We start from the raw sequence: 27640 nt of genomic DNA on the forward strand, positions 1-27640 counted from the left end.
GGAGTAACAGTCAAAATGGATGGGGGATGCTTTGGCTATGTTTTCATTGCATTTTGGGGGATCTAATAAGTTATGGGTACATAATGAACAATCAAAAAATATAAGATCTTCCTGGTGCAAGTATGAATGTCACAGAAAACTGTAGTAAAATGTAAATTTTTCATACTCATTTCTATCCATTTGTTTCTGTGCTATACTGTTTAGCTATTTTGGCAAGAGGACAATAAAAAAATTTGAATGCCAATCACTGCATGTAAAAAAACTTTGAATTAATAAAATTCTTTCTGCAAGGACAATACAATGAAAGTTTTCAACGTCATTCCATTCAACTGTCAATCGCAGAAACCATTTCTAAAGTTTACAATGGGGAAGGATTTGTAACTTTGAAGCATTTCGCTTCAGTTCTCCATCACCTATTAATACAATTTGTACTTTCAAAATAACTGCACCATTCTCAGGAAACAATTTCCATTCATGAAGAGAAGATCCCTTGTCCCTCCACAACAAGCTCCAGTTGAGTCACACTTTAATTGCTTATTTGTACCGTGTACAAACTCTGCTTTCACCCACAGAGAGAAGTTTCCACTCCAAACATGGTAGTATTGAAGTTCTCTTTCTTTCTCTCTCTCTCTCTCTCTCTCTCTCTCTCTCTCTCTCTCTCTCTCTCTCTCTCCCTCCTTCCCTCCCTCCCTCCCTTCCTTCCTTCCTTCCTTCCTTCCTTTCTTTCCAGTTTTCATATGTTAGCTTAGTGAATAGCTTTTACCAGAAGGAAAAGCCAAATTTAATTCCTTCTTACTTTGAAAGATCTGAAACGCATGATTTAGAAGTCTATAATCTTTGTCTTTTAAATGCAAAACTTAAAACACAGACACATATGTCTCTCACACAGAGATTGATATATGATAGATTATAGAAAGATGATAGATAGATAGATAGATAGATAGATAGATAGATAGATAGATAGATGATAGACAGAAGCTTTGACCTCTACTAACATTAGTTAAGAAGAGAATAATAAAGGAAAATTTTCCTCTGTGTTACCCATTCTCGGGAGGTAAAATGTACATTGTATCTTCCGGGCATAGTGATTCTTAGAATTTTGCAACACAGTGGCCTCGGCCATTATTAAGTCAGGGCAAATTACTGGTGAAATAAAAATATGTTTGCCTTTTTAAAAGGAATAATGATGTCTCTGTGTTGTGCTAAGGTTCTTTGAAAACCTAATTGAACATGTTTGAGACTTGAAAAAGCTTTTTCCAATTTCAACAACAAAGACCATTAAAAATTGAGTCACTATGCAATTCTTCAGAATATTTCACCATGAACACAGAGCTCAATTTCAAGTTATTATTTATTTATTTGTCTATATATTTATTTATTTAATCCTTATATTCAAGAAGAATTGTGGGCTTTCCTTTGTCCTATGTCTGAAATTTTTAGATGATTTATTTCTTTTGTGGTGATTGGAATTGAACCCAGTGCCCAGGACACATGAGTTTTAAAATAAGTGTTAAAAAAAAAGTAAGAAAAGATGTCAAATCAGAAAATAAAATGAATAAATAGAAGTATTTGGAGGAAAACTAATTTATAATCTGTGGTGATGATGTATGAGGCATCATTCAAGACACAAAAAAAAACCCTTAATTCTTTGGCATACTATAGGTTCCAGCAGTGCCGTGGATTCCAGGTGAAATGTCCCTCAGAGGCTCTGTGTTTGAACACCTCGTCATCCTCTGGGGGTGGTGTTTTGGGAGGATAAGGAACTTAAATGACTAAGGCCTAATGAGCAGAAATGGGTTGCTGCTGATGTACCCCAAGAAGGTCATATCCACTTCTGGTTTCCATTTGTTATGCTTCATGGTCAGTTGTGCTATTAATAAGCCATATGCTAAGTTCCCACTGCCTTGGACAGAGCAGCGTCCGCTACCATGGTTCCAACTCCCATGCGTCTTCTATCATGGTAGACTGTATTCCCTGATTAAAATAAATAAAAAATAAAATAGCCCTCCATTGGCTGGCTTCTGTCAGATGGTTGGTCAGAGCAATAGGAAAAGCAATGTAGGAATTTCCACCTCAATGTAGGGCTTTTTCTGAGATCCCCCTGACCTCAGCAGCTCTTGCTTTTCCGGAAGAATGTGGAGGTGTTTAAAGTTGTGGTCTAGGGAAGCCCTAGCATGCTGTATGCAGAAAGCAGAGTTTACTTTACTTACAAGTGGATAGCAAAGACAATGCTAAGCTGAAGAGATGGCTTATCAGTTAGGAGCATGGACTGCTTTTGTAGCAGACCTTGGGTTTAGCCCCCAACACCCACTTAGGGTTGCTTGTAAACGTCTATACGAGATCCAGAGGATCTGATGCCCTCTTCTGACTTCTTCAGGCAGCTGTGCTCTCACCATGACCCAACACCCAAAATTTAAAAGACTATTGTAGCAATGAATGGTAAAAGTCCTGGGATTTTTTGAATAGTACTGAGGCTATTAGTACTGTAGGTAACCTAAAGTAGGAATAAATATATTTTGTATTATGGGAGGACCATCTGTCTACAGGAGACAGAAGAATGTTATGGCTTGAATGTCTCCAACAGGCTCCACTGTTTGAAGACTTCATATGTGACTAGTGTCACTGTTTGGAGAGGTCATGGAAGCTTTATATTTGCAGTCTAACTAGCAGGGTAGGTGATTAGAGATGGGCTGGCTATAAAAGTACTGTCCATTTCCAATTGTCACCCGAACCATCTGTTTCCTGATCTATCAAGACATGAATAAGCTATATTTCGAGTTTCTGCCACTGGGGATGGAGGTGTCCTAGTTGTGATACATTTCCCATCTTGGCGGACTGTATTCCCTGAATCTGTGAGCCTAAATAATATTACCCTTAAAAGCTTCTATCAGAGATGTTGTCACCGTAATGGCAGAAGTCACTAATGAAGATGTTTTCTACACTCGATGTCTTTTATTCTGTCTAGAAGAAATTGTTCTAAGAGACCTTGCTTACTTTTAATTTTAAAAATGTGATTTTGTGGGGGGGGAGATATCTTGGCAACATGTTATAAAATAGCAATTAAAACGCCCAGCTTCACACTGAAAACAATGGAAAAACTCTGTTCTCCTTTCACACAAATATGTGTTCTTCTGACTTATGATCATAGTCTCACACTTCTGACATGTCACCAACTTCTGGTTTGATTCCTGTAAAGGTCAAACAGTAGTAGCTTTTGTCTCTCAGAACAGTTGCGAGATGTAAAAGAAACAATTCTATAGCCACATGGTACTGTAGCATGCCATATGTCCAATGCCATATGTTCAATAGTGTTAAGTGGATAATACCATCGCATATAATCAGACACCTCCAAAATCAGTGCTCAGCTTGTCACATAACACTACTCTCTGTATACCTCAATCCATTACAGGTTGTTAATTCAGGATTTCTACGTGTGTAGATGCCTGGTGTGGTGCTTACTAACAGGTGTTTCTCAAATGAGCCCTGCCGAGCTCTGATAGCAGACTCTGATTAGCATGTGTCCCTGTACCAACCCCAAGTCTAATTCCGATATGTGATCCATTAAGAACTACTAATACAGGTCATGTGTCAACAAAGACGTGGGCTTGTTTTTATTTCCCATACCTCTAATTTACTATGGAGAATTACTTTGACCTTAATTGCTGTTATTATATTTTGAGTTTTCATGGCCATGCCATTTTGTAACACTGTGATTCTTCTTTATCTCTTCCCTAAGTGATCACCCCTTCCCTGGAAATCATACTCAGGATAGAACCCAATCTGCCATGTCCACGGACTGGGATCTAGACTAACCAGTTCATGTCCCTTCATGCCTCCATCCTGTAAATTCTACCAACAGCAAGAGCATGGCCCTCCATGGTACCCGCTCTTCAGAGCTCTGTCTCTTTCTCCTTCAGCTCTCTGTGATAAAAATACTTTTTATTTTCTGAACTGAAATGCTCTTATGTCCATGGACTTCATACTTCAAAAATGTTAGCCAAGAACCTAGAGGCCACTGGCTTAGTAGAACTTTTCTGTGACCATGTGTCTCCTACACCCTAACTCCCAAGTTGAAAGCTCACCTCCATGCTAAGGAAGCCTCCATGGCTCTCAAAGACACTCCCAAGTTTCCCATATTTCTGAGGATGCTCGTTCTTCTCCCTAACACACAATCATGATGTGTGGAAATCATATTAAAAGTCTTATTTGGGTTTGCACGTGAGACCGTGTTTTTTCCTGTCTCTGAGAACTGAAGCACTAACCAAATGCTAACATCTCCACACCCTGGAGAGCAGTGCTGAAACACAAAGGGAGTAAGTTCCTCACTGTTTAGGACCTTGAGTTTGGAAAGCTGCTGGGGAAGTTGGAGGTAAAGAATGGATGGCTGAATTTATAAGGGTTTTCAGAGGACCAGAACATGTCTGTGGATATTCCTCATGGAATCAGCCACCACTGCTTCCTTTTTCCTTTTAGGCATGTGGCTCCAACAGGCATTTGGGGTCAAATGGAAGGTTGAATTTTAGTTCTTTGAGGAACCTCCATAATGATTTTCATAAGTACTAGACTAATTTACATACCCATCAACAACATATTAGGGTTCCTTCTGGTTCATATTTTCACCGATACTTATTAGTTTTCTTGATGACTGTCATTTTGACTAGAATGAGGTGGAGTCTAGTTAATTTTATATTCTTGAAAGGTAGTGAGGTTGTTAACATTTTTCATGTTTATTGATCACCTGTAATTCACTTTTTGTGAACTGTCGGCTGGAAAATCCTTACCTTGTCAATATTATCAGTTATTTCTCTAACAGTTGCCCCATTTCACATCTTACATTAAATGTTTTGTTTTGCTTCCATTTGGAATTTATTTTCGCCTAGGGTGAGAGACAAGAAACTAACTTGATTTCTCTACCTTCTCTATGTTCTTTTTTGCCAGCACCATTAGCTGAAGCAGCTACCTTCTTTCTTTCTTTGGTACCCTTGTCAAAATCACATGACTGCTTTCCATGTGAGCTTGTGTCTGAGTCTTCTATTCTAGTCCATTGATCTAGACAGATAGGGAACATTAACATACGTTTTTTGTTACCAAGACTATGTAGTGCAACTTGAAACTAGCAGTATTCCTTTTGCTCAAGATTGCTTTGGATATCCAGAAAATTTTCTGCTTTCATATTAGTTTCAAGATAATATTTCTGTAAAAAATGGTTTGTTATGAATATTGAACCTGTAAAAAGTTTTTGGTAGTAAAGCTGTTTTCCCAATATTAAGTCTGCTGAACTATGCACAGTTGAGTTCTATTTCACAGGGTTTGTTGTAATCTCATTCTTCAGGGCCTTAGTTTTTATTGTGGAGATCTTTATTTCCTTGGTTAGATTTATACTAATTTGTATACTGTCCCTTTGCAAACTTTTTATCAGATCTATGAGTTTCTGGTAGAATGTTTAAGGTTTCTTATGCATAAAATCATATTATCCCTGAGTAAGGATTCTTTTTTTTATTTATTTTTTATTAACTTGAGTATTTCTTATATACATTTCAAGTGTTATTCCCTTTCCCGGTTTCCGGGCAAACATCCCCCTCCCCCCTCCCTTTCCTTATGGGTGTTCCCCTCCCAACCCTCCCCCCATTGCCGCCCTCCCCCCATAGTCTACTGAGTAAGGATTCTTGAACCATTCTTTTTTCTATTTGCATCTCTCTCTCTCTCTCTCTCTCTCTCTCTCTCTCTCTCCCTCTCCCTCTCCCTCTCCCTCTCCCTCTCCCTCTCCCTCTTCCTATCCCTCTCCCTATCCCCCTCTCTCTCATCTGAATACATTCATAGTATTAAAGTATCAATGGACATGTAGTGAGACCTGTAAATAAATTAATTTCGAATTGATACCAAGTTTCTATGAATTTCAATGCAAACTTAAGGCACTTTGATTTTGCCCACAAATAATAACAAACTTTAAGAGAAATGATTTACTACAAAATCATTGGCTAACACACTTGAATTTTGAGTAAAAAAAAACCTGCCTTTCATTATCAGTGGCTAGTTGCTTGTGGTCCATCTTCTACCAATGTCAAAAAAAAAGCCACACAGAATGGAGACAAGATGAAAGATTAAGTTTGCAGACCATGTGAATATCAATGTACAAATGTTTTGCCACTGATTTCTAAACATTTTGATAAAATGTACAGAAAACAAGCACTGAACCGCTTTGTTTATGATTATTAGTTTACCATTTATTCACGATGAAAGTTTTGTTTTCAAACCTGATTAAAAACAAAACAGAACAAATGAAAGCTAGCTTTTCTGCATGAAAAGAGCAGTCAAATGCTCACACATTGGGACTGTGGAAAGTTGTTTCACATTTGTCCACACTTTTGTTATACCAAAATGTTTTATACACACTGAGACTTCTTTATAACTTTAAAACGTATCTCCATGGTTTGGAGTCATTCTTGAGAAATATTTTCTGTACCAATACTATGCAGTTTTTAATAACTATAGCTCTGTACTGTAGTATAGCTTGAGATCAGGGATGGTGATTCCCCCAGAAGTACTTTTATTGTTACGAATTGTTTTTTTCTATTCTATTTTTTTTAGCTTTTCCAGATAAAATTGAGAATTGCTCTTTCCATGTTTTTGAAGAATTGTATTGGGATTTTGATGAGGATTGTGTTGAATCTGTAGATTGCTTTGGTAGTGTCTTAGTTAGGGTCTTAATGCTGTGAACAGACACTATGACCAAGGCAAGTCTTATAAGACAACATTTAATTGGAGCTAGCTTATGGGTTCAGAGGTTCAATCCATTATCATCAAGGCAGGAGAATGGCAGAAACTAGGCAGGCATGGAGCAGGCAGAACCGAGAGTTAAACATCTTCATCTGAAGGCTGCTAACAGAATATTCTATTTGTATCTCTTTTACTTCTTGATCTTTTCTTATTTTTCAAGCTAAGATGGCCATCACTGTCTGGGTCCCTATTTTCGTTGAAAAGCTTTGAGTTTTTTTTTTTTTTAGTTTTTTTTTTATTTATTAACTTGAGTATTTCTTATTTACATTTCGAGTGTTATTCCCTTTCCTGGTTTCTGGGCAAACATCCCCCTCCCCCCCTCTTCTTTATGGGTGTTCCCCTCCCCATCCTCCCCCCTTGACGCCCTCCCCCCAACAGTCTAGTTCACTGGGGGTTCAGTCTTAGCAGGACCCAGGGCTTCCCCTTCCACTGGTGCTCTTACTAGGATATTCATTGCTACCTATGAGGTCAGAGTCCAGGGTCAGTCCATGTATAGTCTTTAGGTAGTGGCTTAGTCCCTGGAAGCTCTGGTTGCTTGGCATTGTTGTACATATGAGGTCTCGAGCCCCTTCAAGCTCTTCTAGTTCTTTCTCTGATTCCTTCAACGGGGGTCCTATTCTCAGTTCAGTGGTTTGCTGCTGGCATTCGCCTCTGTATTTGCTGTATTCTGGCTGTGTCTCTCAGGAGCGATCTACATCCGGCTCCTGTCGGTCTGCACTTCTTTGCTTCATCCATCTTGTCTAATTGGGTGGCTGTATATGTATGGGCCACATGTGGGGCCGGCTCTGAATGGGTGTTCCTTCAGTCTCTGTTTTAATCTTTGCCTCTCTCTTCCCTGCCAAGGGTATTCTTGTTCCCCTTTTAGAGAAGGAGTGAAGCATTCACATTTTGATCATCTGTCTTGAGTTTCATTTGTTCTAGGCATCTATGGTAATTCAAGCATTTGGGCTAATAGCCACTTATCAGTGAGTGCATACCATGTATGTCTTTCTGTGATTGGGTTAGCTCACTCAGGATGATATTTTCCAGTTCCAACCATTTGCCTACGAATTTCATAAAGCCGTTGTTTTTGATAGCTGAGTAATATTCCATTGTGTAGATGTACCACATTTTCTGTATCCATTCCTCTGTTGAAGGGCATCTGGGTTCTTTCCAGCTTCTGGCTATTATAAATAAGGCTGCGATGAACATAGTGGAGCACGTGTCTTTTTAATATGTTGGGGCATCTTTTGGGTATATGCCCAAGAGAGGTATAGCTGGATCCTCAGGCAGTTCAATGTCCAGTTTTCTGAGGAACCTCCAGACTGATTTCCAGAATGGTTGTACCAGTCTGCAATCCCACCAACAATGGAGGAGTGTTCCTCTTTCTCCGCATCCTCGCCAGTATCTGCTGTCACCTGAGTTTTTGATCTTAGCCATTCTCACTAGTGTGAGGTGAAATCTCAGGGTTGTTTTGATTTGCATTTCCCTTATGACTAAAGATGTTGAACATGTCTTTAGGTGTTTCTCACCCATTCGGCATTTCTCAGCTGTGAATTCTTTGTTTAGCTCTGAACCCCATTTTTTAATAGGGTTATGTGTCTCCCTGCGGTCTAACTTCTTGAGTTCTTTGTATATTTTGGATATAAGGCCTCTATCTGTTGTAGGATTGGTAAAGATCTTTTCCCAATCTGTTGGTTGCCGTTTTGTCCTAACCACAGTGTCCTTTGCCTTACAGAAGCTTTGCAGTTTTATGAGATCCCATTTGTCGATTCTTGATCTTAGAGCATTAGCCATTGGTGTTTTGTTCAGGAAATTTTTTCCAGTGCCCATGTGTTCCAGATGCTTCCCTAGTTTTTCTTCTATTAGTTTGAGTGTGTCTGGTTTGATGTGGAGGTCCTTGATCCACTTGGACTTAAGCTTTGTACAGGGTGATAAGCATGGATCGATCTGCATTCTTCTACATGTTGCCCTCCAGTTGAACCAGCACCATTTGCTGAAAATGCTATCTTTTTTCCATTGGATGGTTTTGGCTCCTTTGTCAAAAATCAAGTGACCATAGGTGTGTGGGTTCATTTCTGGGTCTTCAATTCTATTCCATTGGTCTATCTGTCTGTCTCTGTACCAATACCATGCAGTTTTTATCACTATTGCTCTGTAATACTGCTTGAGTTCAGGGATAGTGATTCCCCCTGAAGTCCTTTCATTGTTGAGGATAGTTTTAGCTATACTGGGTTTTTTGTTATTCCAGATGAATTTGCAAATTGTTCTGTCTAACTCTTTGAAGAATTGGATTGGTATTTTGATGGGGATTGCATTGAATCTGTAGATCGCTTTTGATAAAATGGGCATTTTTACTATATTAATCCTGCCAATCCATGAGCATGGGAGATCTTTCCATCTTCTGAGGTCTTCTTCAATTTCTTTCTTCAGAGTCTTGAAGTTCTTATTGTACAGATCTTTTACTTGCTTGGTTAAAGTCACACCGAGGTACTTTATATTATTTGGGTCTATTATGAAGGGTGTCATTTCCCTAATTTCTTTCTCGGCTTGTTTCTCTTTTGTGTAGAGGAAGGCTACTGATTTATTTGAGTTAATTTTATACCCAGCCACTTTGCTGAAGTTGTTTATCAGCTGTAGTAGTTCTCTGGTGGAACTTTTGGGATCACTTAAATAAACTATCATTTCATCTGCAAATAGTGATATTTTGACTTCTTCTTTTCCGATCTGTATCCCCTTGACCTCCTTTTGTTGTCTGATTGCTCTGGCTAGAACTTCAAAAACTATATTGAATAAGTAGGGAGAGAGTGGGCAGCCTTGTCTAGTCCCTGATTTTAGTGGGATTGCTTCATGTTTCTCTCCATTTAGTTTAATATTAGCAACTGGTTTGCTGTATATGGCTTTTACTATGTTTAGATATGGGCCTTGAATTCCAATTCTTTCCAGGACTTTTATCATGAAGGGGTGTTGAATTTTGTCAAATGCTTTCTCAGCATCTAATGAAATGATCATGTGGTTTTGTTCTTTCAGTTTGTTTATATAATGGATCACGTTGATGGTTTTCCATATATTAAACCATCCCTGCAAGCCTGGGATGAAGCCTACTTGATCATGGTGGATGATTGTTTTGATGTGCTTTTGGATTCGGTTTGCCAGAATTTTATTGAGTATTTTTGCGTCGATATTCATAAGGGAAATTGGTCTGAAGTTCTCTTTCTTTGTTGGGTCTTTGTGTGGTTTAGGTATAAGAGTAATTGTGGCTTCATAGAAGGAATTCGGGAGTGATCCATCTGTTTCAATTTTGTGGAATAGTTTGGATAATATTGGTATGAGGTCTTCTATGAAGGTTTGATAGAATTCTGCACTAAACCCATCTGGACCTGGGCTCTTTTTGGTTGGGAGACCTTTAATGACTGCTTCTATTTCCTTAGGAGTTATGGGGTTGTTTAACTGGTTTATCTGTTCCTGATTTAACTTTGGTACCTGGTATCTGTCTAGGAAATTGTCCATTTCCTGAAGATTTTCAAGTTTTGTTGAATATAGTCTTTTATAGTAAGATCTGATGATTTTTTGAATTTCCTCTGAATCTGTAGTTATGTCTCCCTTTTCGTTTCTGCTTTTGTTAATTTGGACACACTCTCTGGGTCCTCTCGGTAGTCTGGCTAAGGGTTTATCTATCTTGTTGATTTTCTCAAAGAACCAACTTTTGGTTCTGTTGATTCTTTCTATGGTCCTTTTTGTTTCTACTTGGTTGATTTCAACTCTGAGTTTGATTATTTCCTGCCTTCTACTCCTCCTGGGTGTATTTGCTTCTTTTTGCTCTCGAGCTTTTAGGTGTGCTGTCAAGCTGCTGACATATGCTCTTTCCTGTTTCTTTCTGCAGGCACTCAGCGCTATGAGTTTTCCTCTTAGCACAGCTTTCATTGTGTCCCATAAGTTTGGGTATGTTGTACCTTCATTTTCATTAAATTCTAAAAAGTTTTTAATTTCTTTCTTTATTTCTTCCTTGACTAGGTTATCATTGAGTAGAGCATTGTTCAATTTCCACGTATATGTGGGCATTCTTCCCTTATTGTTATTGAAGACCAGTTTTAGGCCGTGGTGGTCTGATAGCACGCATGGGATTATTTCTATCTTTCTGTACCTGTTGAGGCCCGTTTTTTGACCAAGTATCTGGTCCATTTTGGAGAAAGTACCATGAGGAGCTGAGAAGAATTTATATCCTTTTGCTTTAGGATAGAATATTCTATAAATATCCATTAAGTCCATTTGGCTCATGACTTCTCTTATTCTGTCTACGTCTCTGTTTAATTTCTGTTTCCATGATCTGTCCATTGATGAGAGTGGGGTTTGAAATCTCCCACTATTATTGTGTGAGGTGCAATCTGTGTTTTGAGCTTTAGTAAGGTTTCTTTTACGTATGTAGGTGCCCTTGTATTTGGGGCATAGATATTTAGGATTGAGAGTTCATCTTGGTGGATTTTTCCTTTGATGAATATGAAGTGTCCTTCCTTATCTTTTTTGATGGCTTTTAATTGAAAATTGATTTTATTTGATATTAGAATGGCTACTCCAGCTTGCTTCTTCTGACCATTTGCTTGGAAAGTTGTTTTCCAGCCTTTCACTCTGAGGTAGTGTCTGTCTTTGTCTCTGAGGTGTGTTTCCTGTAGGCAGCAGAATGCAGGGTCCTCGTTGCGTATCCAGTTTGTTAATCTATGTCTTTTTATTGGGGAGTTGAGGCCATTGATGTTGAGAGATATTAAGGAATAGTGATTATTGCTTCCTGTTATATTCATATTTGGATGTGAGGTTATGTTTGTGTGTTTTTCTTCTCTTTGTTTTGTTGCCAAGATGATTAGTTTCTTGCTTCTTCTAGGGTATAGCTTGCCTCCTTATGTTGGGCTTTACCATTTATTATCCTTTGTAGTGCTGGATTTGTAGAAAGATAGTGTGTAAATTTGGTTTTGTCATGGAATATCTTGGTTTCTCCATCTATGTTAATTGAGAGTTTTGCAGGATACAGTAACCTGGGATGGCATTTGTGTTCTCTTGGGGTCTGTATGACATCTGTCCAGGATCTTCTGGCCTTCATAGTTTCTGGCGAAAAGTCTGGTGTGATTCTGATAGGTTTGCCTTTATATGTTACTTGACCTTTTTCCCTTACTGCTTTTAATATTCTTTCTTTATTTTGTGCGTTTGGTGTTTTGACTATTATGTGACGGGAGGTGTTTCTTTTCTGGTCCAATCTATTTATAGTTCTGTAGGCTTCTTGTATGCCTATGGGTATCTCTTTTTTTAGGTTAGGGAAGTTTTCTTCTATGATTTTGTTGAAGATATTTACTGGTCCTTTGAGCTGGGAGTCTTTACTCTCTTCTATACCTATTATCCTTAGGTTTGATCTTCTCATTGAGTCCTGGATTTCCTGTATGTTTTGGACCAGTAGCTTTTTCCGCTTTACATTATCTTTGACAGTTGAGTCAATGATTTCTATGGAATCTTCTGCTCCCGAGATTCTCTCTTCCATCTCTTGTATTCTGTTGGTGAAGCTTGTATCTACAGCTCCTTGTCTTTTCTTTTGGTTTTCTATATCCAGGGTTGTTTCCATGTGTTCTTTCTTGATTGCTTCTATTTCCATTTTTAATTCCTTCAACTGTTTGATTGTGTTTTCCTGGAATTCTTTCAGGGATTTTTGCGATTCCTCTCTGTAGGCTTCTACTTGTTTATTAATGTTTTCCTGTGTTTCTCTAAGGGAGTTCTTCATGTCTTTCTTGATGTCCTCCAGCATCATGATCAAATATGCCCTGAAACTAGATCTTGCTTTTCTGGTGTCTTTGGATATTCCATGTTTATTTTGGTGGGAGAATTGGGCTCCGATGATGCCATGTAGTCTTGGTTTCTGTTGCTTGGGTACCTACACTTGCCTCTCGCCATCAGATTATCTCTAGTGTTACTTTGTTCTGCTATTTCTGACAGTGACTAGACTGTCCTATAAGCCTGTGTGTCAGGTGTGCTCTAGACCCGTTTTCCTGTTTTCTTTCAGCCAGTTATGGGGACAGAGTGTTCTGCTTTCGGGCGTGTAGTTTTTCCTCTCTACAGGTCTTCAGCTGTTCCTGTGGGCCTGTGTCTTGAGTTCACCAGGCAGGTCACTTGCAGCAGAAAATTTGGTCTTACCTGTGGTCCCGAGGCTCAAGTTTGCTCACGGAGTGCTGCCCACGAGCTCTCTGAGGCGGCAGCAACCAGGAAGATCTGCGCCGCCCTTTCCGGGAGCTTCCGTGCACTAGGGTTCCAGATGTCGTTTGGTGTTTTCCTCTGGCATCCGAGATGTGTGCAGGGTGCAGTCTCTTCTGGTTTTCCAGGCATGTCTGCCTCTCTGTAGGTTTAGCTCTCCCTCCCACGGGATTTGGGTGCAGAGAACTGTTTATCCGGTCTGTTTCCTTCAGGTTCTGGCGGTGTCTCAGGCGCAGGGGTCCTGCCGCTCCTGGGCCCTCCCCAGGAGGAACCCAGGGGCCTTATACAGTTGCCTCTTGGGCCAGGGATGTGGGTAGGGGTGGGCAGTGTTGGTGGTCTCCTCTGCTCTGCAGCCTCGGGAGTGCCCACCTGACCAGGCGGTGAGGTCTCTCTCTCTCTCTTTTTTTTTTTTTTTTTTTTTTTTTTTTACCATTGGTACACTGTAGCTTATGGGTTTGTCACACACAACCTTCATTATGTTAAGACATAGTCCTGCTACTGTTTTGTTTTGGTTTCGTTCTTAGAATCTTTATTGAAAAGGAAAATTGGATTTTTGTCGAAATCCTTTTCTATATCTATTGAGATAATTATATGACTTCTGTCCTCGAATTAACTTATAATCTTTCACAATTATTGATTTGCATATTTAAGCCCCTGCACCATTAGAATAAAGCAGTCTTATCGTGATAAGTTATCCTTTTTATGGGTAAATTCATTGAACCCATGTTTACTTAGAGCTTTAGTTTTCTTACTTTTTTACTGTATCTTTACCCAGTTTTGGTACTGGGGTAATAATGTCTTTGGTTGTTGTTGTTTTTAAAGGCTCAGTAGCAGTGTTTTACTTAGTGTTCTACAGAATGTAATGATTTTGCTGTTAGCTCTTTAAAGTTCTGTAGAATATAGCGGCAAGCCCATGTGTGCTTCATTATCTAGTTGGGGGATGGGAGGTTTCTTTTATAATTTCACAATTTGGTATTGATTTGTTTTAATTATTTATCTCACTCTGGCTTACTTTTGTTAGGCCACATGTGTCTAGGAATTCTTTCATTTACTCCAGATTTTCTCATTTACTAAAAAAATTAAAATTTTAGGTATGTCTAAATGAGTTTGTAAATTTCATTGATATCTATGGTAATGCTTTCTTTTTCACTTCTAGTTTTATAATTTGGACTTCTTTCTATCTCTTTTGGTTACTTTGACAAGTTTGTTTAGCTTTTCAAGGAAACACCTCTGTGTTTCACTAATTCTTCATATACGTCTCTTTCTTTTCTTTAAATCAATTACTCCCAAATCTTTATGATTTTTTCTATATACTGACATTGAACTTGTTACATACGAGATCTGATTGATTTCAAATGCACATACCTGTATCTTTCCTCATGTGGCTGGGTGCTGGTTAGTTTTATGTCAAGCTAGACTCACAGGAGAGGAGGGAGCCTCAATTATAAAAACACTTCCATAAGATCTGTCTATAAGCAGGCTGGAAGGGCATTTCCTGTGATTTATATGGAAGGGCTGAGACCATTTTGGGTGGCACCACCTCTAGTTAGGTGAGTCCTTGTTATATCAAAAGCAAACTGAATTAACCCCCATAGCCTCCTGGTAGCCTTCATCATCTCAGGTCTCTGGCATGTCTTAGAGTTCCCACCCACCTCTCTACCCCTGACAGCTGTACATTTCCATTTATTTTCCTGGCCCCTTGGCCCTCTCTCCTGTCTCTCCCCCACCTAATACTGCCCTCCTCATCCCTTCTCCCACCCCCTTCCCTCCTTCCATCTGAGTCCTATGGCTCTTTGAGTCTTCTAACTGAGACTCAAGCATCCTCACTTGGGCCTTACTTCTTGGTTAGCTTCTTTGGGTCTGTGGAGTGTAGAGTAGAAATCATGTACCTTATGCCTAACATCTACTTATGAATACATAACATGCATATCCTTTTGAGTCTAAGTTATTCCATTCAGGATGGTATTATCTAGTTCTATTCATTTGCCTGCAAAATTCATGATGTCCTTGTTTTTAATAGCTGAATATTATTCCACTGTGTAAATAAACTCTATTTTCTGTATCTATTCTTTAGTTGAAGGGCACTTGTGTTGTTTCCAGTGTTTGGCCACCATAAATAAAGCTGCTATGAACATAGTGGAGCACATGTGGTATGGTAGAGCATCTTTTGGGTATATGCCCATGAGCAGTATAGCTGGGTCGTCAGGTAGAACGCTTTCCAATTTTCTGAGAAACTGCCAGATTGATTTCCCGAGTGGTTGTACCAGCTTGCAATCCCACCAACAATGGAGGAGTGTTCCTCTTTCTCCATATCCTTGCCAGCATCTGCTGTCACTTGAGTTTTTGATCTTAGCCACTCTGATGGTTGTAAGATGGGATCTCAGTGTTGTTTGGATTTGCATTTCTCTGATGACTGGGGATGTTGAACATTTCTTTAGGTGCTTCTCGGCCATTCAAGATTCTTCTGTTGAGAATTCTGTTTAACTCTGCACACCATTTTTTAATTGGGTTATTTGGTTTGTTGGTTTCTCACTTCATGAGATCTTTATATACTTTGAATATTAGCCCTCTATTAGATGTGGGGTTTGTGAAGATCTTTTCCCAATCTGTAGTCTACTGTTTTGTCCTAATGACATTGTCCTTTGCCTTAAAGGAGCTTTTCAGTTTCATGAAGTCTTACTAATCAATTGTTGATCTTAGAGTCTGAGCCACTGGTGTTCTGTCCAGGAAATTGTCTCCTGTATCAATGTGTTCAAGGCCATTTCCCACTTGTTCTTCTATTAGATTTACTGCATCCAATACTATGTCTTTGATCCATTTAGACCTGCATTTTATGCATGTCCAGAGGGCAGTGTTTCACAGCCTCCCTCTCATTCTCCAGCAGTTCTCACACTCTTTTAGTTTCTTCCATGTTGTTCCCTGAGCATTGGGTACTTGATAAAGAATCATTTAGTTATGAGTGGCCGGTATCTTCTCTGCACTTTGACTGCACCTCTGCATTGACTTTTGTCCAATTCAGAATGTACCCCCCCGACCAAGGTTGAGAGCAGTTTGTGCCTATAAAAATATGAACAAACACTGAGAAAGTAACTTGACAGCATATTCATTTAGGAAAATAGCAATAACTGGCTCTCTCACTAGGACCTGTGATCTCCCCAGACATGCATTTTTGACAAGGATTACATCACCAGGCTTGGAATTTCCTTCTGAGGAGCAGGGTTCAAATTGTATCAAAAAAGTCACTAGTTACCCCGTAACAGTCATGCTTCCATTGTGGCCATTGCATTATTGATCTGGAAAGTTGGTATTTCTGCAGTCAGGGTCTTTCACTGAGTAAGCCTATTGGTGTGTTTTCTTCCCAGCAACTTCCTCAGCATTTTCCAGCACAATGAAATCTCCAGCAGGAATGAACTTACCCAGTCATTTAAGAGTTGACCTGATACTAAAGGGCATAGCATCTTCAGCAACAGGGTTTTCCTGTGAACACATCTGTAATGTTCATGGCATTTCTCATCTATTTACCTTTAATGCAGAGAAGTTTTGGTTTTTAGTTTGCAATTATAGTTTTTATTTTGATGATGACCATAAATGATATTTCTATCTCAACTTCTGCGTGCATTTGTTGCTGGTATTTAGAACCACATTCTTCGGTGTCATAAGCCTATATCCTACATCTTTGTATATACTACAATATCTTTTAAGTTATTAATTATTTTGAATACTTTTCTATATCAACATACTTTGTGGATAAAAATGAATTTTCTTTCTAGACAAAAAGAAAAGGAGAGCAGGCTGAGCAAGCCTTGTGGAGCAGGACAGTGAGCAGTGCCCTCCATGGCCTCTGCATGAGCCCCTACCTCTAGGCTTGTGCCCCATTTGGGCTTTTGTCCTGACTTCCTTCGATGATGAGCAGCAGTATGAAAGTGTAAGCCAAATAAACCCTTTTCTCCCCAACTTGCTTTTGCTTGTGGAGTTTTATCTCCACAACAGTAACCCTAACAAGAGCAGCCTGCTTTCTTGGTACCTCACAGCACTGACATTGTATTTTCACTTGCTTTACACTGAGAATTTTTATAATTTCCGTTTTATTTTATTCTTCAGTAAATTTCCTTCAACTTCTATCTTGATGAAGATTTCTAGTTTTATCCTATTGTGACCTGATAAAGGCAAGAAGCTGTTTCAATTTTCCTACATTTGCTGAAATTTCTTTTCTACTCATTGGTCCTCAGTGCATGCTTAGAATTGTAAAGTCCTCTTAATGAATGGTTCCCTTAATCAGTATAAAGTGACCATTAAAAAAACTATTTTGATTAGTTTTGAGTCTATTTTATCATAAATAGTAGCCACCTCTCCTTGACTTGTACTTCTGTTTCTTTTGAATAACTTATCCTTCTATTTTTCTCAATAAGACTGTGTTTGGTTTTGATGGCAAAGTATGTATTTGAGTCAATAAATAGATTTTTTTTCTCTAGTCTGCTAGTCTGTCTTCTGAGTGGTCCATGAACACTGAGTTACTGCTGAGAGGTGTGTATTAATTTCTATTATTTCATTGGTTTTGCTTCTTTCTTCTTCTATTCTGTTATATAACACCGTGAGTGTGCTTATCTTTATCGTCAGCCCAGAGGATTCCTTTGCTCATCTCCTTTTGTGTGTGTGTAAATGCCTATAGGTATGGCGTTTGTGTGTGTGTGTGTGTGTGTGTGTGTGTGTGTATTTGTGTTTGTGTGTATTTGTGTGTGTGTGAGTGTGTGTGAGTGTGTGTGTGTGTGTGTGTGTGTGTGTGTGTGCAGGCAAACATGCAGATGAAGGTTAGAGGCTGTAGTACCAAGTGTCCTTCTCAGTGACTCTCCATTTTATTTTTGAGCTAAGGTCTTTCATGCAATCTGGAGCCCATAGATTTGGCAAGATCAGCTGGCCAGGCAATTCTAGAGATCTGCTGGTTTCCTACCTTGTCCACTCACCATAGTACTTGGTGTACAGAACTGTGCCATTTGTTTCGCCTTCTTTCAAGTATCCTTGTAGGGCTGACTTTGTGCATTTCTTAAGTTTATTGTTATTATGGAAAATTTTTCCTTTCTTCCTCAATTATGCCAAACCATTTTGCTGGGTTGCTGGTTACAGTAATCTAGGTTGACAACTAATTGTCTTTTGGAGCTTGGTTAATTTTATTTTCAGCTTGACACAACCTAGAGCCAGTTTGGAGGAATCCACCATTCTCAGACTAATGTGTGAGAAACTGTCTTGACTGATGACAGATGTGGGAAGGATTAATACATCTCACACTCCTAGCTTTTGGAGTTTCTGCTGAGACACTGTCTATAGGTCTGATAGGTTTTCTTTCTATGGGACTCGGTGCTTCTCTTGCAGCTGCATTCACACTGTATGTTTAGCTGGGTAATTATCTAACATAGACATTTGTCTCTTGTCTGATTGGTGCTCTGTAACAAATGCCTCCAGGATGGGCATGCTAATCACTTTCCCTAAACTTGGAGTATTTGCTGGGACAGTGTATTGAATATATTATTTACGTCTTTTAGCCCCCTTTATTTAAAAACTTCATATGTTGATGGTGTCCAGACTTTATTTTCATTTCTGTCAGTGTCTGAATTTATTTGTCTTCCATTCCTGTCATGCTTGTTTCATGGTGTATGTGTGAGTGCGTGGTGAATATTTGTCAGAGTAAAGGTTAAGCGTACATGTATGAATGTAAGGAGGACAGAGGAAGACACAGCGTCTTCCTCTATTTTTTCCTGTATTATTCTTTGCCTTATGGCCTTGAAGCAGGCAGCTCTGGGTTCACTATTTTGGCTAGGATGTCTGGCAAGTGGGTTTCTGGGATCTGCCTGTCTGCACTGCTCTGTACTTAGGTCATCTGTCTTTAAAACAAAACAAAACAAAACAAAACAAAGCAAAACACCTCTATTCTAGCTTTTTTTTTTTTGTGATATTTACATCATGCACTGCAATCCCACTCAACTTTCCCCCAACAGATGGGAAGAAACCTCTCATTGTGGAAGCAGTAGTGTGTCAGTTTGTCCCTCAGGATTGCCTTTAGTGCATACTTCATTGCTTGCCAATGTTCTTTGCAATATACTAGGCCTCTGGTTTCTGCTGCTCTATCAGCACTGTAACCTTACTTGGACTCCTCTCAGATATCCTGTTGTTGCCCTGTGTCATGGAGTTCCTATAGTTTTGGATCTATAGGACCAGCTCCTTTCTAGACTCCAGCAATTCACTGAGGGGTAGATGTTGGGGTGGGCCTGAGAGGTCTGAGCTAGCCAGCCTGCTGGCTTTCCTGCTCTCATGCCCTCAGGCCATTTTCACTGTCAACCCCTGCAACCAGGGCCAGCTCTATCCTGCTGTTCAGGTGAGACGCAAGGCCCTTTCTCCAGAGTGTTGCAGCCAGTGAGGGACAGGGTCAGTTCTCCCACTCTCATAATCCTATGTCCAGCTCTCCCACCTGCCATAGATGGCAAGGAATGAAGGAACGGAGGAGGGTGTCTCTCCCTAGTTTACACCACCACACAGCAGACAAGAGGCAGGACCCACTCTCCTGTGGTCACATCCTAGGGTCAGCTCACCTGCAACCCTCACATCCAGGCCAGTGCTACTGAGCTGCCCAGGTGTGGTACAGGGCCTGTTCTTCAGAGTGCTGCAGTAGGTAAGGGACAGGGCTAGCTCTCTTACTCTAATGACCTCCAGGCTAGGTCTCCTACCCCTCCTGTAGGTGGCAAAGGGGTGAGAGGTGAAGGGAATCTCTACCTTGCCTGTGTCACTACATGGCAGACAAGGGGCAGGATCATCTCTTCCATGATTATGTCCTTGGGCTGGCTCACCCATGCACACGCCACCAGGATAAGTGCTGCCTAGGGGAGGTACAGGGCCCGCTCTTGGGAGTGCTGCAGCTGGTGAGGGACAGAGACAGCTCTCCTGCTCCCGTGACGTTAGGGTCAGGTCTTCTACCTGCCATAGGTGGTAAGGGGCAAGGGAGAGGGAAGTATCTCTTTTCTGTCCATGCCACCTCATGGGAGACAAGTGGCAGGACTTGCTCTCCCCTCATCATACCCTCAGGGCTGGCTCACCAGCAACTCCTGTAATGTATAGAGACTCCTCTCCCAAGGACTACAGCTGGCTAGAGGGCAGGGTCAGCTCTTCTGTTCTCACACACCCAGGGGCAGCTCTTACATAAGCCCAGGGGAGGAATGGGGTCAGTTCTGCATAACTCTCAGATAGGAACATGGTCTTAGGCAGCACTGCAGACCAGCGACATCACCTGGCCTTTGGTGGTAACAGATCCAAGCTCTGTAGAGCCATGGACTCAAACATGGCCCCCAGTGGCAGCGCAGGCCAGGACCCCCCACCATGATGCCAGGTGGTATCACCAACTGCTTATATCAGGCTGTTCTTCTCTACCTTCAAGTCTCCAGTTCTGCCTCTCTTCATTGTACCCATATCCTTCTGTTTCTCTTTCTTTTTTTTTTTCGGAGCTGGGGACCGAACCCAGGACCTTGCGCTTCCTAGGTAAGCGCTCTACCACTGAGCCAAATCCCCAACCCCCTGTTTCTCTTTCTCTTCCATTTCTCCACCAGTTACTTGCTTCTCTTAGTGGTACCTATGTGGTGCATTATGTCAAGCAGGGGGCATCTTGGGCATAGTTTGCCCCGTGAGACCTGTGTGGAACTGGACAAGTAGTCATTTCAGGCTATATTTTCCCAGGGAAAGTTGGGCTTAACATAGCTTCTCTCCTCTCTGCCACTTACTGACACACATGTGACACAGCAGCCACACCGGCAATGCCTCTGGGGGCAGTGATTATTTGTCTTTTTACATGGGTGCTGAGGATTAGAACTTGCGCAGCATAACCTATCTCCTTAATATCTCAGATGATGGTCAGGTGCTGTGGTGGCTTGAATAGGAATGCCCCCATAGACTTATGTGTTTGAATGTGTGGTCCATAGGGAGTGGCACTATTAGGAAGTGTGGCCTCGTTGGAGTAGATGTAGCATTATTGGAAGAAGTGTGTCATTGTTGGGGTGGGATTTGAGGTCTCATACGATCAAGCTCTGCCTAGTGTGGCATTCCTTTTCCTGCTGCCTGCTGATCTAGATGCAGAACTCTTGGCTAACTCGCCAGCACTGTGTCTGCCTGGATGCTACCATGCTTTCAGCCATGATGATAATGGACTAAACCTCTGAACCTGTAAGCCAGCTCCAATGAAGTGTTTTCCTTTGTAAGAGTTGCTATGGTCATGGTGTCTCTTCATAGTGGTAGAAACCCTAAGACAGATGCTGTAAGTTGATGCAACAGGAAATTACATCTATTACAATGAGTATATTGAAAGGAGTCTACTGTTTATGCCCACACAATATGCATAAGATATTGCCTTTACCAACAGTTGTTTGACCTTTTGCTTGCCACCAGTTAATCTGCTGCACTTTGTTCATATACAGCATACACAATCTATGGATTCTTAGTGACAAGGTCAAAATTACTATATTTATTTATTATTTATTTATTTATTACTGTCCTGGCAGGACCAAGGGCTTCCCCTTCCACTGGAAAGCAAATCATTTTTAATTATGGAAATGAACATGTTTCTCTGTGAGGTTTTCGTTCCTGAATGAATGATTGTGTTTAATCACATCCACCCTCTCTACTGCCTTATCTTCCTTTGCTCCCCATTGAACTCTTTCCTTTTAGTCAACTTCAATGGTCCCCCTTGTATGAGAGAAAATTTGATATTTGACATTGACATGATTCCCAGGTCCTTCTACTCTGTGCAAATTTTTATGACGTGATTTTTTTCTTCATGGTCAAATATTCTATTATGAACCTACCATACTTTCTTTATTCATTCTTCTCTTGGACAGCTAGGCCAATTCTGTGTCTGTAAAAACTATGAATAGTGTCTTGATTAACCCATTACTATAATCGGAATTTATTTCCGAAGGGATGCACAGGACAAAAATCTAGCTCGGTCATATGGTAGTCTACCTTCTAATTTTCCTGGACCTTCTATACTATGTCCTGGTGGTTGTTTGAATAGGTATGGTCCCCATACCTCATGTGTATGAATGCTTGGCTTGTAGGGAGTGGCACTGTTGTAGAGAGAATAGTTTGTGTATTTTATAGATGCTTTACCTGTCAATTGAAAAAAACAAAACAAAACAATACCTACAGCCTATAGGAAAGGGTAGAATAGAAGGTGGGACATCCAGTAGGCAGAAAGAATTCTGGGATAGAGCGAGGTGGGAGCAATCACAGGGGAATATGTGAGAACAGACGTATGGTATCACAGTAGAGGTAACCAGTGACGTGGCAGAATATATATTAGTGTTGCGGTAAAAAAAAAATTAAAAAAAAGGGGGATGTGAGCAAATTCCTGGTGAGATAGCTGGAGCTGTAGGCTCCCTCAGATCTTCTTGGGAACCGATTCCACTGCTTTTTAAATTTTTATCACAATAGATTAGTATAAATGGGTTATTTTAGGTTATTAGTTAGGAAACAAGCCTATCTATATGACCTACATATTTGTAAATGTATTTCGAGTCTGAATTGTTACTCTGGGAGCTTGAGGCTGAGGAAAACAGCGTGTTACACATTATTAGGAGGTATGATCTTATTGGAGTAGGCAATAGCCTTGTTGGAGGAAGTGTGTCACTGTGGGGAGGGCTTTGAGGTCTCATATGCTTGGCTATGCCCAGTGTGGCCCAGTCTCCACTTCTGCTGCCTGCAGATCAAGATGTAGAACTCTCCTCTCCTTTTCTAGCACTGTGTCTGTCATGCCACCAGGCTTCTCACCATGACTATACTGGAACCTCTGAAACTGTAAACCAGCCACAATTAAATGTTTTCTTTTATAAGAGATGCTGTGGTCATGGCGTCTCTTCACAATAATAAAATTCTAACTAAAACAGTACTATGGAGCTGTGCTAATTTAAATTTCCACCATGAGCATACCGACTTCTTTGCCTGCATTCTTACCAGCCCTTCTTTTCTTGTAAAAGTTCCGTCCTTTTGGGTGGCTTGTTCCATAACCCACTTGTTCCTCATTTCACAAACCCTACACTTAACATATCCTAGCATAATAAAAGAAATGGTTAACACCACAAGACACATAAATAATGTACCCCTATGAAGAGATTTAAAAATTCTAACCAGCGACCACTTTGGGAAGACAAAAGGCCATGGGTTTTATGGAGGCCAGTTTCCCTGATCCTCTGCCTCTGGTGCTTTCTTCCTGATGAGGGCTCTGCTGTCTCTGGGCTGGTCACTGGGCTTCATAAGTAACACAGTCCTTCTATTATTCCATGAGATGTGATGGTGCCTTCTCTAGAGTCTCCTTTGAGCAAGCTCTAACAAATCAAACACCCAGCTCCCTGGCAAAGAGCTTTTTCCTAGAATCAATCAGTCTTTCTGGCCCCCACCCCAGCTTCACTCTGTCTCTCAGTCCCTCCCTCTCTCCCTCACATACCCCTGTCTTCAGGAAACATTCAGCAGTGCAGCACAAATAAGCAAGCTATAATGCTTCCTTTTCATCTAAGGGTCAAGAGTTCGACAAACTTCAGTTAGCACAGAAGCTGCCCATTAGTCACAATGAAAGCAACAAAAGAAAGTGCTTTAGAATATTAGACAAAGGAGGGTGAGAGAAGAGAATTTTTTATTTTTGTATGCTTTCAATTGGCAAAGTGGATAAAAATAAGGAGATTTAATACTGTAACTGGGTAATTTCAATCCTCAAGATTTTTTTTTAATGACGCTAATTTAGCTATTGATGGGTGAAGATTGATAATATACATGGTCAAATAATTCCTTATCCTTTGCCATTATTCAATCAGCAGTTCGTTCACTAAGTATTAGGCCCCTGTCACATTCCTGAAGCTGGGCATACAACCCAAACCAAAAGCAAAGCTGGGGCATGCTCTCAAGAATTTTACATTCCAGATCCTCAGTACAGTAGTGCTTGGCATTCAGAGTACCCGTTCTATTTCATCAACATTTCCCAGAAGGACAGGACTAAATAAGGGCTGCATGAGCAACAGGCCTGAAACTTCTCAACGCTTGTTGCACCTCTAACCCAAAGATTTATGGTTGCCTTGCCGTCATTGGCTGTGTTGTCGTACACAAGTTACTTAGCACCCACGTTCCCCTGCCAGTGAAAATGACCACTAGAGGTTTTTTTTTTGTTTGTTTGTTTTTGTTTTGTTTTGTTTTGTTTTGTTTTGTTATTTCCTGCTAACGGGAGGATGTTGTTGATTATGTAGCATTTAGTGTGGCTGCTGTCCTCCTCTGGTTACAACCAAAACACCCTGACCCAATAGAATCAACTATGGAACTTTAAAACATCCCACAGTCCTGACTGCACACACTCAAATCTTAAAATTTGAGTCTGGAATGCAGAGTTCAGGGACTTTCTGCTTGGTGGTTCAAACGTGCAGACAGGGATGGGCATCAACCTTACAGTCTGGATTCTAGACTTTCCCTAACCATTCGTCTTTCCATTTGGTAGAATCAAGGTGCCATCTGTGGATAACGAAATTCTTATGACCGAGGTGCACATTGAACTGTACCTTGAACTTGTACTTATTTAGAATGGGGCCTGTGACTTTGTTGTGCATAGCTGCCCGTGTGTGACTGTCAATGTGTAAGGACTGTTACCACAGACTCAGTTCGGCCTGCCCGGAGGGATAGAGGGAAGAGCAGGAAGAGCGCTGCCTTGGGGCGCTGGGATCGGGCTGGGAAGACAGGCTTGTTGGCTCCCTCTGTGATCAGCACCCGAGGCCACCTTCCCTGAGTCCGCTCGGCGCCGTTCCTCGCTCAGTCCGATCGGTGATCTCGGCCCAGGTCCGGTGTTGGCGTTTCGCTCTTAGTTCCCATCTGCACCTTGGGGTTCTGCGCTCTGCTCGCCATGGAGTCCGGGCCGTGCAGCAGGCCCGCTGAGCCTCGGCATTGCGTGAGCGGCCGGGCGGGCGCGGGTTTAGCGTTCCCGGCGTTCCCATTGTCCGCTGCCGGGGCGGAGCCCGGGAGCCGCATTGGAACTGTAGCCGCTGTGCTGCCGGCTGGGGGCTGCGGAGAAAGGATGGGCGTCCGCACCCCGAAGCAGTTCTGCCGGGTCCTGGAGAGGCCGCTCATCAGCTACACACTGCAGGCTATGGAGAGGTAACTGGCGCCGGCCATCTGCTCCCCAGAGCCTAGGACCAACCCAACAGACAGCGTGGCGGGGAGCGCCGGGCCTGGGGCCCTGGCTAACCAGTGCTTGGGGACCAAGGAACTTTTGGTTCCAGCGCAGGCCCCTTGGGGCCCGAGGAACCGCTGCTCTAGGAGTGCTTTGGGCACGCTGCCACAGCGCATGCGTGCGCAGGAGAGTCGTGGCCGCACCTCCAGTTTCCTGGGCCAACACTTTTCTTCTGAGAGTCAGGCCTGGCTAAATAACCAGATAGTAGAGAGAAGGGCAGGTCAATTCCAGCCCTTCAGTAACAGGAAGGGATTGAATGGTGAGGTTGAGGCCGAGACACCCTTAGAACAGAGACAGAAGTTAATTCCAGAAAAAATGAGAGAAGAAAGGATGTGTTACTTGTGTAGTGATGTGATGGGTCTGAGGTGAGGCTGGAAGGGAGGATTATAAAGGGGCTCACGTTCTGCAAGATCTTTACTCTTTTGACGTCAAATGGACAGCTGTGGTGATCCCTTAAACCTTGAATCGGACTAGTTATATTTCAAGATAGATGCCAATATTTAGCATAAATAACTATTACAGGAGACTTCCATAGAAACCACCATCCTTGGCATTTTGTTCAGAGGAGCAACTCCCAACACACTTCAAAAAGTCAAAGGGACCAAGTAATTTCTCACCAGATTATTTTACTTTCTGAGTATTGGCGTTTGGTCAATGGAAGTGTGTAAAGGGCTGCAATCATCCTTGATTAGGGTAATCAAGACCACTGGTTACGTCCAAAACTCAGTCAGACCTGGAAACGATTCCAGCTACCACCCCGTCTGTGTCTTTTATTTCTCTGGATAGTACAGAGATTGCTTCATACAGCCATCCTATCAATAAATAGCACACACCTACAAAATTCTAGCACCACAGTGATCCTAGAAATGCTGTTTATCTTTCCGCCAATGGAATGGCTCCCAGTGGATACTGGCAGCGGATCTTTGTCTGCTTGAGCTGTACGCAGGGAATTGTACACTGTTTTCATTTAACATCTTTCCCTTGGGGAACGCTTTCTATTAAGTTGTTGTTGTTGTTTTTCATGTACCAAAGTAGCCCGAGATAGGTGAACACTAAAAATTAAATCTTTTAATGTAAAAGAATGGTTGGAAAGGATTTATTTGTGGAAAATACAGCAAAAGGACATGAGCTTTCCATTTTTGCTTAATTGATTACAGCAGTGTGAAATCCTAATAGCCCACTAGGGAAATTGGAATAAATTACAACAGGTTATAACAGAGGGAATGTTTATTACGTTTTGTTTGTTTGTTTGGCTAAAAAGGAACTGAGATCAGGAGTCTCAGTCCTTCATGCTTCATGACATGACTGTCAATGCAATTTTGTTTTAGGAAACCATGTGACAAAAGTACTGTGTAGTCTAGGGCATAAAACTCTGTAAAGTGGCCCAGTTCAGTTGATTATCCTATGAACCCAATTTTTACTCTTTAAAGAAAGGTTCTGCCTGGATTTGATGTTGGAAATTGTTTTATCCCTCACCGTCATTGACTGGGGGCAAAAGCTTTAGTAGCGTAGTTCCCACAATGGAGCGACCCTTTTGCAATGGGACTGACTGAAACTCCACAGAAAGGCACTACAGTGATGAGTCAAAACCTAGCTTTGGGGAACATAGAGAATGCTGCTGCTCATCTTCCTGACGGAGAGTTGATGCTGTCTCTACGGATGTCTCTGCATGAGGGGTTTATAGAAAGGAATTGACAGTTAATAAACTTTAGGCCAGGCCTGGGGCCAGTGTCTTTTAATCTGCTGGGTAACAGTTTATCAATACCTGGGGATGTTTAAGATGTTGACTGGGGCTAAAGTCTGCTGGGAAAAACCTGCAGCTAGCTGGGTCACAGAGGGCGTAAGGCATTACTTTTTATTGCTGTCGTTGTTTGTTTTGTTATTGGTTTTAAGATACAACAAATGGGGCTGGTGACTAGGGGGGATCATAGAAATGAAAATTCTTACCAGTAACCGGATTTCTTGTTTCAGATATTTAAGAAAAGAAAATGTTAATTAGGAGTGTAGGTTAGTGTAAGATATCTTTTCAAAAGACAAGATTACGACCACACAAGAACAAACAAATGAGGCGAACTTCAACTATGCTTATTTAGAAGCAGTCTCTTCTTCCTCAGTTACTAAGTGCACTTTGACCAAACTTTCCCTAAAACTCTTGAGGTTTCTTGACCTCTCTTAGGTGGAAGACCCTGCTTAAGATAACTTGTTCCTTGATATGGTTCACGCTTATCAAAACATTATAACCCCAATTTATAGCAAGACACTAGCAATCCAAACCCCTGTTCAGTATTTATAGTTTTATTAGAGTAGATTAGTCTTGATCCAATAGATGGGATTCTGCAGACCAGTATGTGTGTGCATAATAGAGATGCAAACTTGTGATTGCATTCATCGGCTGCCTCTCTCAGTGCTGGGAAACAGAAG

General features: G+C 41.2%; 1 protein-coding gene and 1 pseudogene across 3 annotated transcripts in view; one reads left to right on the forward strand and one right to left on the reverse strand.

Moving 5' to 3' along the window:
* Positions 1 to 20677: 20677 nt before the first annotated feature.
* On the reverse strand, positions 20678 to 20794 carry LOC120093463 (small nucleolar RNA SNORA17; annotated as a pseudogene).
* Positions 20795 to 24697: 3903 nt separating this feature from the next.
* The window catches only part of Crppa (CDP-L-ribitol pyrophosphorylase A), a 277017-nt gene continuing 274074 nt past the window's right edge, over positions 24698 to 27640 (forward strand). For 2 of the 3 annotated variants that reach the window (XM_087554170.1, XM_087554169.1), the window contains exon 1: positions 24698 to 25143. In XM_087554170.1, the coding sequence (XP_087410296.1) occupies positions 24893 to 25143 (251 nt within the window). In that variant the 5' untranslated portion in view covers positions 24698 to 24892. 3 annotated transcript variants of the gene reach the window in all.

The sequence above is a fragment of the Rattus norvegicus genome, chromosome 6, assembly GCF_021556685.1.
Source record: "Rattus norvegicus strain SHRSP/BbbUtx chromosome 6, alternate assembly SHRSP_T2T, whole genome shotgun sequence".
Lineage (NCBI taxonomy): Eukaryota > Metazoa > Chordata > Mammalia > Rodentia > Muridae > Rattus > Rattus norvegicus.